Raw genomic sequence first — 12773 nt, forward strand, 5'->3', positions numbered from 1 at the left:
GTAATTTCTCCACTGACTGCCCAGTCCATAGCACTAAGGACAAATTTTAAATTTTGAGTAGAGCAATGGCCTTGCCGCAGTGGATACACCGGTTCCTGTGAAATCACCGAAGTTATGCGCTGTCGGGCGTGGCCGGCACTTGGATGCGTGACCATCCGGGCCGCCATGCGCTGTTGCCATTTTTCGGGGTGCACTCAGCCTCGTGATGCCAATTGAGGAGCTACTCAACCGAATAGTAGCGGCTCCGGTCAAAGAAAACCATCCAAACTACCGGGAGAGCGGTGTGCTGACCACACGCCCCTCCTATCCGCATCCTCAACTGAGGACGACACGGCGGTCGGATGGTCCCGATGGGCCACTTGTAGCCTGAAGATGGAGTGCTTTGCTTTTAAATTTTTAGTGTATCTTTTCTGAAATTCCACCCCAAAGGTGGGACAGGAATAAAACTTTTCAAAACATTACTTTTGAGGTAGTTTTTAAGAGGACCTACAAAAATTTGTATTTGGTTCCTGTCAGAAATTAAACATGTTTCAGCATTTTTCAAAATTTAACACTTATCAGAAACAGTGGTTGAAAGTAAATAATGAAAAATTACAAGAGCATTTTTAAATATATGCCTAAGGAAACTGGTATTTCACTTCCATCAGAAACTTGGTATTTTTGGAAATTCAACCCCTGCATTACATAGAGGATGAAACTAAGAAAATATCTAAAGGGCAGTTGCTACCCCCATATAGCAGATATGTTTGGTCACAGATAGGCACAACAAAAAGACTGCCTTTCTGTTGTGCCTGTCTAAAACTTGATATCTGTGCTACATGGAGAATAGTGACTTTCATAATGTTACATTCCATCTTAGATTTTCCATTTTAAGAAAATAGTTCTACTGAAAAATTTTTAAAGTTAAATTTATGAGAATTGTTCTTTCACTTCTCAGATATAATGCAGTGTATTGGGGATGAAAGTTTCTACGGAAATACCCTACAAGAACAGAAAATGCACGATTAACAAAAACTTTTGACTCCAGATACTAGAATTGCTAGCTCAGAAGTAGCACTGAGAAAATACTATGTTTTTATGGCATTCAGTGTGCAAAGTTTGAACTTGATAAGGTAAAACCAAATTTATGCAGACTAGTGTCTGCACAAGTCAAGCACCACACACTAAGGTAGTTTAAATTACAGCTTGAAGCTGTCAGTAATATCACTGCAATTTAAAATCACAGGTGTAACCACAAGTTGCCTTTTAACTTTAAATCTCACCTCTGCATGAATGCTGATCAAAACCAAGTTCTTTGTCCACAGGGCAGGCACATGTGTACGATGAGTTAGGGGCCAGCATACAAATATCACTGCAGCCAGCATCTTTGCAGGGATTCTCCATCTGGAAACAAGTTCCCAGTTACAGGTCACACTTCACAATGTTTCAACAGTACTCCGATTAGGTTACATTTGCTAAATTGCAGTAATCACCGAAGGTAATTATTTTCAGTAAGGTAAAGGTCTCAATGTTGTTCACACAATGAGAAGAGTGTGTGTGTGTGTGTGTGTGTGTGTGTGTGTGTGTGTGTGTGTGTGTGTGTGTGTGTGTGTGTGTGTGTAGCAAATCTGGTAATTACTAGAGGAACAAATGGATCAGGTAGATTTAAGTGGAAGATCATTTAGAGTTAAAAAGTGTAGCCAAGAGAATCACAGGCAGATAAGTTATGTGCCTGACAAAGGGTTGAAAAAGATGGTCTGACTACAGGTAGATCACAAGCATCAATGTTTCTCCTGCACATCTTTTGTAAATGTGTAGAGATAACTAGGAGGGCCTTAATCCAGCAATATATAAAGTGACCAATACCAGATAAAGTTTATCTGGAACTCGGCAGTCTGCATTTGTCAGGAAATTTGAAAAATCTGTTTTGGGGAAATCTCAGTTACCTTGTGCAATGTCTAACTACAATAGCTGCAACCAAGTTCTATATTGTAAAGGTAAAACAAGTGTAATTTCTTATTACAGTGTAACTCTAAACAATTTAAGGAACAGTTTTGTCCTCATAGCTGATATTAACATTAGCTTTGTTAACTCAAAGTCTGGTTTTGAGTTTCTTTACTATCTGAATTAAGTAATATGACTTCCATAAAATATGGAAGCTCTAGGCTTCTGTCTAAGTGTGACATTGTGGAATCAGATGTCACTTCCCCACATTCGACTGACTGAATGTCTGCATATTTAGGTAGGTAGCAGCAGCAGCCCACTTGAGATGTTATGGTCAGCCCAGATCAGAGTTAACAGTCTTGTTCTACAAGGGAGGCAAGCTGTAAACAGGCACTACTTCTTGCTGGGTGAGCCTTTTGCTCTTTGGTGCTATGGGTGAATGGCAGGGAGAGAAGTATCTCGACACTGTCAAATTGTGTCTGAGAGGGCAAATGTTTACAGTCCAGCAATTATTGTTCATAAAGACTCCTGTAGACATGACTGGAATACATGCACATGTATCATTTAGACTTTTACATTATAGGCAATACATGGGGGTCGAAGTATCTTATTCCAGTGGGTAACAAATCTTGCAGCAACTTTAGACAAAAAAGTCTACCAGAAACAGCTTTTTTAAATTATGGTTTTAGGGCACAAAACTGCTACAGTCCTAAGCACCCATTCTGTGGCTTAGTAAGGGATAAAAACCCCATTTTAAACCAGACGCAATGGGATCTAAACTAAGGAGGGAAACAAAAAAGGAAATCAGAACTGCTATTGAAGTGGGGATTGTTTTCCCCGAGAAAAAGCTTCAAATGACATCTCACTGACAAACTTGAGGATGCTATCGGCTGAGTGCATGTCAACTGCTGATAGAGAAGATCAGTTTACAGCTGGCAACAAGTGTATAGGAGATTAAAATAGGGGCACTGAAGTAAAAGGTGTCATCATCCATGGTTGATAGTGGGGGAAGGAGCGAAACGATGTCTAGTGCTAGAAAGACAGTGCCCTAGCTGGAGGGGAGTTAAAATTAACTCCTGACAACGAGGCCAGGAGGAAGAGGTCCAAGCACATGGAAGAGATTTTATGTCCCTTATCGGGATGTGTAGACCAATGCGTGTGTCATAAAAGCCACGCAATGACAAAATTCTTTGTAGATCGGCAAAGGGCACCATGTGAACAGCGGACTGAAGAGAGACCGCAGCCTTTGCCACTATCAGATGCCTCATTTATGCCGATACCAACATGCCCTGAGAGCAGGAGGAATGCCACAGAGAACCCCCAAGTGGAATATGTGGAGGCAGTCCTGAATCCGGTGGACCAGAGGGTCGACAAGATAAAGAACTTTGAGGTTCAGAAGAGAAGTGAGGGAATCCGAGCATGAAATGTTTTAGCCACTTATGTCAATGGATGTACTGGACAGCCTGGAGAACAGCTTTAAGCTCTGCAGTAAAAACTGAACACTAGTCAGGAAGCCGAAATCTAATACGGGTGTAACAATATAGGCACTCCCAACTCCAAATGTGGTCTGAGCTGTCTGTAAATAACTGGCATTCTCCATTTATGTGCATAGAGAAGCAAAAGCTTGACACTAAACTATTGGGGGGGGGGGGGGGGGGTTCCTATCCTTGGGAAGCTGGCAAAGGTCACAGAGAAGGCAAGTCCCGTGATTGTGAAGCCAAGTTGGTGTTTTACCTCTGTCAAGAGAGTCTTAGGGAATGGGAAGGAAAGGGAATATAGCAGTGGACAGAAGCAGACTCCCAGTGGTAGTAAAGAGGACAGGGAGTCTGCATACCCTATAACCAAGGAGGCATTGGAAAAAAAAGGTGGTCAGATGAGCAGGCATGGAAGACAGATTACTAGTGTAACTACTTGAGGACAGCTTGCCAATTGGACAGTGGATGTTCATCAGTCTCTGTAAAGGCTCTCCATGGGGCTGGTGTAAAAAGCTCCTGAAGCAAAACAACTTGTGGTGGGGAGTCTAACCAAAGACTAGACATTCGTACAGGGGAGTAAAAGATGCTTCCATAGTTTAACTGCGAGTGCTGTAGGGCATGATATAGGTAGACTAGGACCACTGTCTACTCCCAGGGGGTACCACCCAGAATAGAGGGTGTTGAGGGTCTGCAGACAGACAGCCGAAATATATGAAATGTGGGGACACCAGCACAGTTTTCTTTCAAACAAGTCCCAAGAACTTAGCAATATCCATGAACGTAAGGTCAAAAGGGCCTAGATGTAGGCAAGGCAGATTAAACTCTATATGATGCCAAAAATTTATACAGATATAGTCATACTGGGAGAAAATCTGAAGCCAGTTTCAATGTTCTACAAGTGGAGGCGGTCGAGACATCTTTTAAGACATTCAAGAAGGCTGGTCTGTTGAGAGCTGTAGTAAACTGTAAAATCAACCAAGAGGGAGCTCCTAAGCATTGGGAATGAGAATCCTTATTTGTATTTATGGCAGTAGCAAACATTACAAGACTGCTCACAGAGCCCTGGGGCACCCAGTTTTCTAAGGAAAAACTGGTTTTCACCCACACGAATGTGTGCTTTGTCAAATTCATGACGCCTGGAAAGAGCTAATCCACAATTAAATAGCATTAATTAGTGTGACTTTCAGCACAAGAAATGCAGTGATCAACAAATATTTCAAATACTTTAATTCTTGAAACCATAAATTCTACAGATTTCCTAATAAATTTTTACCAGTCACCAAAACAAGATGAGTAGGATGAAAGGTTTAAGCCTCTACCAAATACTTACCGAGGGATGGAGGGCAGGGTGGTAGACTTTTATTCCGTAAATGTGGCTTTTTAGTGAGCGCAACATGACTCTGTAGTTTTTCCCTGTAAACTTGTGACATGAGGCAATCTGCTTATCTTCCCAGTCCGACCAGTACAGGGTGTTCTCAAAGACTGCGATCGAGAATGGGTGCTTCACAGCTGTTTCCAGAATTACCTGCAAGGAAAAACCATTTTATATCCAGCAGTATGTAGTTCTCATAAGCCACAGCTTAAACGATAGTCTCATGCTTTGTATCACAAGGAAAACAAAGTATTTTTAACTAGCTTACATGTTAATAGATATGTTTTCCCACATGCGAGAAATATAGTCCCTCAAGTAACAGTTTTCACACATTTCAGAGCCCTGCTTGATAAAATGTTTTACACCAGCAGAACTTCACCTAGTCAAATACCCATTTCCGTTTGACATTGTTTTTGTCTATATTCCGCTATGATTTTTTGGTATATGTGCACAAATATGGTCAATATGTGACAAACGTGTAAGAATCACCACCTCTTTACAACCAACTGCACCATCTGAGCATACCAACCCGTTATTTTAAGAGTGTGATAGCTTACTACCATGTTATCTGGTACCAGTTGCAGAACAGTGGCAACAAGAATTTTACTTTCAAATTTCATTGAATTATTGGCCACATCTAAAAATTTGCCATCAAACTCTTCATTACGGTGTATAATTTTGTTAAAGAAACACACAACAGAAACTCTCGAGGCAGTTTAATTGCCTGTACAAAAATACCTGGCCTTTTTCATCCAGTATTTGATAAAGCACTTTATGACTTCAAATAGAGCTTGCACACCATTTCAAAATTTTTCATTGACACCATTTTGCAGTCCATAGTAGAAAATACAAGGGATGTGTCTTACAAGAGGATACATTTTTAATACCACATATTATGCGAATTATTTACACAAATCAAGGGTTAGTAAATTTCAGTATTAGCAAAAGTTTTGTAAGATAACCTTTCCACATTACACTTTCAGCACTTAGGATGTATGACAAATGATGCTATTTTATTTTACTCAACTCTACAATCTTACAATATTTAGATTCTGGATTAGAATTTGAGACCAATTTGAAACACACAAAGGATGTATAGGAAAGGTATCACTGAAGCCTTGCCATCAGTTGGAAGGATGTGTTTAGGATGCAGTGAGCTTACAAGATGTGAATGAACAGTGGCATTAGATTTTTAATGAGAATTGCTTGTTTATATACCCAAATCTTAGTTATGTTTTATCATTTGATCAAGGTGGCATTTATTAATACTTATAAAACTGTTTGGATAAATACAGTCTTTCAAGGTATTGCTAATGGGAGTAAATTATGTTTCTTTAGAAACTTTATGAACAATTTTTGCAGTTTAATACTTACATGACAACCTTTCAGATTTGTTATCTAAGAAACTGAGAAACCCATTAATTTTCTACAGACTGCACAGCCATTATCTGCATACTTTGAATTTATGGGCCTAGAGTGTCTAAGACATTTGCAATGCTGGCAACTTCAGAGGCTTCAGTGACAAAGCCATTACTAAAAAGTTCAGTAAGTTTAACCTCTCAACATAAATCTCTTAAGTTCTGGTTTATTTTGACAAACTTAAAAACCTGAGTACACTCATGCAGCTTAAGAAGAGACCTTTGAAAAATAGAACTGTTCATACATCTCTCAGCACTGGTACTGAATGGCTGGTAGAGAGCATCTGGTCTACATCTGTAGCATAGTTCAGTTGAGGTCATTATCAATAGATGTCTTTGTGTGCAGCTTTGACTACTCAATTTGTGCCCTTGGACTTTTATGTAAGTAATGCTTTCAGGGAAGGATGTCTACAGTGATCCCAAGTTTGAATTTAGTGGCCCAGAAAGTGAAGAATTATGTTATTTCATTGGATACTGAAAGGGATAACTATCAGTTGAGAAGTTCTTGTCAGTGGTGCAAGAAACATTCACTGTGCTCCAACCAGTTCACAAGAAATTGTGAAATACAGACTTCATAGCTACACACAAAAACAGCTTTGTTTCGTGGTATTTTAATCGAAGTCCCATACTGAAGTATATGAAGTTTGTGGACAAAGTTCTGGAATTTTTTGAACAAATTTTTCCACACTTTACTGACTGGATGGTCTCTTTAAATACTCTTCCACCACTTATACACCACTCCCAAGTTTCCACTTCCACAAGCAGTCTTGGTACACCTCTTCCTAGATTGCACAAAGTACCAGCTGCAAATTTTTAATGCATCTATTGTTGCAAATAATCCTTTTGATACCGTTTCCAACTTTGGAAATTAAAGAAGTCTGCTGGGGCCTCACGTGGTGAGTATGGATGATAAGGCAGCACAGTGACTTCGTTTCGTGCAGTAGTTGTGCACTAACAGGGATGAATCAGTGCAGTATTGTGATGCAAGAGCCACAAATTGTCTCTCCGCATTTGAAGTCATTTCCTCATTTTCTTGCAGGCATCCGAACATGTCCTGATAGTACCACTGATTAACAGTTCATCCCTGTGGCACGAATTCATGATTAACCCTTTAAAGAAAACTATCAGCATGGCAGACATCTGACCTGACAAGCTTTTTTGGTCACTAAGAAGCTTTCCCAACTCATTAAATCAGATCAGCCTCAACCTTAACACCATAGACCCACATCTGATCAGCAGTTTGTAGCGATTCAAAAATTTCTGCAGAAATTCTAGAACCACTCGCCTTTCTACTGTAACATTTTGAAAGTGTGGGAGTACATACTGCACAACATGTTTGTATGTGCAGGTGTGAAAGGAGTTATGAGCGAAAGGTAGATGCGACTAACAGCATCTACAAGTGTTTGCTGCTCACGCCACGAAAGCTGTATTGGAAGAACAAAAGTGATTATGTAGTATTCTTTGCGGAATTAGCGACTATCGTTAAAGAAAAATGAACAATTATAGACTCAAGTACTTCATGTATTGAACTTTAAAGGGAAGTTGGGTTCATAAATTATGTGGCTGCTAAATCAACTTTATTGCAGGTTTTATTGAGTCTGACGCAAGACGAATTGGTTGACTTGTAAATATTTGAATATGTGAGAAATGGTGAATATGTTATTCATGGAAGTTGAAATATCAGGAGTGAACTAAAAGTATTCGAGTACTAAATTATTTCAAAATTAGAGAGTTAATTTCTGTTAACCAGCAGTATTCTTTGGAGAACAAGGTTTTGGTGATCGACTGAGCCAGCAATCCAGAGAAGATCAAATGTGCAGATCAATTAAGTCAACCAATGTGAGAGGGGTGAATTTTGCAATCCAACTTCACATCATTTCTTATTGTCCACATCATTAGAAGTTATGATTCTCTTAACAAACACCTTTCTCATTTGTTTGAGCCAAAATCTCTTCACACCTGCAAGTGGAAGGTTTTTTCTCATCTTATGAGCCATGGGATGAGCTTTGTGGCAACACCACATTCCAAGATGCTGTGATAAGATTTCATGACAATGCAACAGAAATATTACATTCTTCTGCAATCTCTGAGACAGACTTCTTACCTCTCTGCCTTCGCAAAATTTGCAAACTGTGTGACAATATTCTACTCATGTGGCACTGAATAACAGACATACAAACTTCTGGCACTTCCACATTAAACAGGTGTGCATGGGGATGCAAACTGCATTTTGCTCCAAATTACGATTGTTACAGACTAGCATATGAGGCCTATTCAAAAAAATTTTGATAGTGATACACAAAATTTTAAAATGCATTTTGAACTTTAAAGTCTGCCTTTATATGTATGCACAACGTTATTTTATTAATATAATAGAGAGTAACATTCCACATGGGAAAAAATATATCTAGAAACAAAGATGTAACTTACCAAATGAAAGCATTGGTATGTTGATAGACACACACAAAATTCGAGCTTTCGCAACCTTAGGTTGTAATACCTCGTGTGTGTGTGTGTGTGTGTGTGTGTGTGTGTGTGTGTGTGTGTGTGTGTGTGTGTGTGTGTGTGTGTGTGTGTGTGTGTGTACATACCAACACTCATTTGGTAAGTTACATCATCTTTGTTTTTAGATATATTTTTCCCACAATGTTATTTTCATTGATAAGTATTCTTTGGAATAATTTGGAAAACTTAAGGCATTATTTGTCTGTGCCCAACCAACAGTGAGACATCAGCCCAGTACTTAAGATTAGAGTCCCATCTGTGTGTGTTATGGATATTAGAATGGGACTGTTTTACTTAGCACTAACGCACACCACTTTTCCAATTTTAATCCTCCATTTCCACTGAAGTACAGTGTGCTTTTGAATGTATGGTGTGTACATAATAACTTCAACGACTGGATTAAATCTCAGCCAAGAAAAATTTTGTGCTTCCTGACAGTTCATGACCTACCTCTGCTTATTTATCTGTTGTCCAATATGTACTTTACCAAGAGCTCTGAGGAAGTCTTGTTTCAAATGCATTTTCCTACATACCCTGCGATCGCTGCCATCCAAGTTGACGGATTCTATTGACTGCAGCTTGGCATCAACCCAGTACAAGCGCTCGTTGCCAATGTCTATGGTTATCCCATTGGGCCAGTGCACACCAACCACGAAGGGCCGTGGTGAGGATCCATCCATACCAGCTGTCGCAATTTTCGGATTCTTGCCCCAGTCAGACCAGTACATTGACCTGCATAACGTGTGAATTAGCTTACAGGAAAATAAAGATCATGTTCTGAAAGACAATGGCTTATAACAAATACATAGCAAGCTTTTAATCACTTTCTAGCAAAAACTAAGAAAACCAGCACAGTTCAAAATATAAAGCATTACAGTACATGCTACACTCCATGCAATACACATCAGATCAGTAATCACTCCAGCCTCTTCCTGTGGGATTACTACGGTCACCTCTCTTAGAAGCACAAACCCCACAGGATGATTAAAATTGCAAGCTAAATATTAAAGGCATGTTTTGCTGTTACAACTACACATGCTTAATTCATCCCAATCACAAGGTGTCTGTCCAGAGATTGATTGAACACCTCAAATGTAGACTGGCAACAGACCTATGACCTAATGTTTCATGATAAAAATTTAATGTATTTAAGAATGAGCAAGCAAATCAACTAGATTCTGAACCAGCCACAGTTTGTACTCCAGAAGGACATCACCGAATATGGTATTTAAAATAATGTTGACAGCATTTTAGATGGTTGACAACATTACATTACACAAATCCTGATAAATGAAAGACATGACTTTTTTGAAGAACTTTAAGCTTATGACTTTCCAAGTTATTAGTAAATGGTTCACTTAATACAGAGGTGTTAGAGGTACTGTTTAAGTCCAACTTGTTTGGAAGTGGGAAATTTAAGGACAGACTGGTTCCAGCAGAGAAATTTTTTGAAACTGTAGTGACTGAGGTGGTAGAAGAATTGAGAAGACAAGATTGAAGCAATAGTGTTTGTAGGTCACTATGATCTGAGTGAAACAGGATTTTCAGGAACAGTTGGATGTTTGGGAAGAAACTGTATGGAATGAAATTTATGTAAACAAATGTGAGCTGCTGCTTACAACTAGGAAGCTAGATCAACTATCAGAATAAGGATAGGAGGAACAATTTAAGGTGGAAAGGGTGAAGTATTTGAGAAGTGTGACAGGAGGAAAATGGAAGGCATGAGCCATCAGTGTGTGGCAGACAGGCTGAAGCATTCTTGCCAAGTGTTGAAAAGCTGGTTTGGAACAAGGATGTCTCACAAAAGCAAAGACATACTTTATAGAAGCCACTACATCCCAATTTTGACCTATGCATCTGAAATGTGGTTATAGAAGGAAAGTTGTGAGCAGATTACAGGTGTGTGAAATCGGTTTTTCAGAAGCAGGGCAGCAGTGGGAAGAAGAGGATGAAGAATGGAAATATAACAGAAACAGTGAAACAAACCCTTGCAGAGGAAGATAGAAACATCACGACTGATATGGTATGGGCACTAAGAATCAAAAACAAGAGTGTTTCAAGGAGAGACATGAAATGGAAATACAAAAGACACAAAGATGAAGACCATCTACTTTCTGGCTGAAAAGTGTGAAGGAGTGCTGAAATGAAGAGAGACGGGCTGAACTAGAGTGAACAGTGAGGAAAGAGGTCTTAGATTGTGAGGCTTATGTTCCTAACAGACACAGGCTGGAGCTCGAAGTGCCCAAGGTAAGCAAATTGTGTTACATCACCCATTCTCTTCTGATGAATCTTCTAATAGGGCAAATTACCATTGGCATTTAACAGAATCCACTCTCACAAATCTTTTCTCTCATACCAAAAAGAAAAATTAAGCTCACTTGTGATGCTTGTGCAATCAGCAGAACAAGTAATTAGTCATCAATAAATGGAGTTTCACTCAAAGACAAAGGCAAGAAAAATTCAGCACAGGAAGGAATGCACACATTCCAGAATTAACAGGAAATTGCAACCAGATCTTTTCAAATGCTTTTTAAATTCAATGGCATCTGGTCTAAGTGATAATTGTTGTGATTAAAGCATCACAAAATTAGTTTACTTTGTGTACTTCCATTCTACATTTAATGGACTAATTTTCTGTGTCAATTCTAGGCAAAGAACTCTTTGCACTGAAAGGTAACCTATGTATATTTACTTCATGAAGATGACTGTCAAAAACATAAGGCATAAGTCTTGCTTTTAAAGGAGTTTGTTGTAAAGAATCCTGCAAGATTTGAGAAGAATTTTCATAAAACAGTAGGACACTAGGGGGCAAAAAACCACCACTATCCACACTCTTGAACAAAGTGGAGCAAACTAAACTGCTGTAATACTTTCTCATTTCCATTGTGAATTTAATATGCTGGCAGATAAATTTTGAAAATTTATGCCATTACTTTAAAATTCTTACTCCACCAATGAACTTTAATAGATAGTATGTATGTATGTGGATTAATATTTGTCAAATTTTGTTGTAGGTCAATATTAATAAAAACCCTTTTAAATAGTCCCATGTTTCCATAAGAAAAATGGCCTATGATGTTCCACATCATGGCCAGTGTTGCAAATATGATCCAAGGAACATGCAAAAATAATGAAACTACATGGATGTTAACTGTTACACTAGTTCACATTGCCTATTACTGACTAGATGTAGAGTGTTAAACTAGGAGCAGTTTATTCTTATTACTGATGTGACCAAGGAAAGCTTAGATCAATGTGGCTAAAGATGACCAGTATGTTGATACGTTTTTATGAAGTATTATCAAAACTTGCCAATTGGAGTATGTTTACAAGAATCTCAAATTCTAAAGAACTGAGTAAATTTTAACTATAAAATTTAAGATTAAAGTCTTGGTTTGATGCTACTTTATTGCAGCAATTCTGAAAAGGAAGTTTCACAGTTTACACAATATTGGCATGTGATTAAATTATCAGTAGCCTATTAGAGATTCACTTATGACAGGAACTAAATGCACAAAAAGATGCAACAAATCTCAGTAAATGGTAAATGTGATTTTGGAACACCTCTGATGGTACATAATTTTGTTCAACAAAATTTGGGATTTTCCTTGAACAAGCACTGGAAGTGCTAAGCTTTCTATATCATATCTACAAATGGGGAAATTCATCAGTAATTTATGTCGTTACACTTTAACTTTTACAAAGGCATTTTTATATGTAGGACATTCTCTATTAGTGCAAAAGTATGTATTTTAGAGATACTTTGGCAGCAAACTGGTTTGAGTTTATCAGGAGACATCTTTATGCCACAGAAAGTTTTGCAAAGCTAACACCATACAGACTGCTCAAAGGGTACCTCTTAATAGCCAACAGTACAAGTTGCCGATGAAGATGAGAAACATCAAGAAAGTCGGTAATTTTGTCATTTTGAATGCTTTTGAGACTCACCATTTAGGATTTCATTTTTTAGAGCCCTCCTTTGGGCTAGGAAAAAATTTGAATGTAGAGGAAGGTGTCATCTGGTGTCCAACTTTAAACTTAAAATATTTGGAGGGTCCAATGTTAAATGGTAACTATTCT

General features: G+C 38.5%; 1 protein-coding gene across 1 annotated transcript in view; it reads right to left on the reverse strand.

The window, feature by feature from the left end:
• LOC126108157 (vitellogenin receptor-like) overlaps positions 1 to 12773 on the reverse strand; it is a 75185-nt gene that overhangs the window by 57819 nt on the left and 4593 nt on the right. The window contains exons 3-5 of the mRNA XM_049913401.1: positions 9227 to 9425; positions 4729 to 4923; positions 1263 to 1383 (exon numbers count right to left, since the gene is read on the reverse strand). Of these exons, the coding sequence (XP_049769358.1) occupies positions 1263 to 1383; positions 4729 to 4923; positions 9227 to 9425 (515 nt within the window). The remainder of the gene's footprint in view (positions 1 to 1262; positions 1384 to 4728; positions 4924 to 9226; positions 9426 to 12773) is intronic.

Source organism: Schistocerca cancellata, chromosome 11 (genome assembly GCF_023864275.1).
Source record: "Schistocerca cancellata isolate TAMUIC-IGC-003103 chromosome 11, iqSchCanc2.1, whole genome shotgun sequence".
Taxonomy (NCBI): Eukaryota; Metazoa; Arthropoda; class Insecta; order Orthoptera; family Acrididae; genus Schistocerca; species Schistocerca cancellata.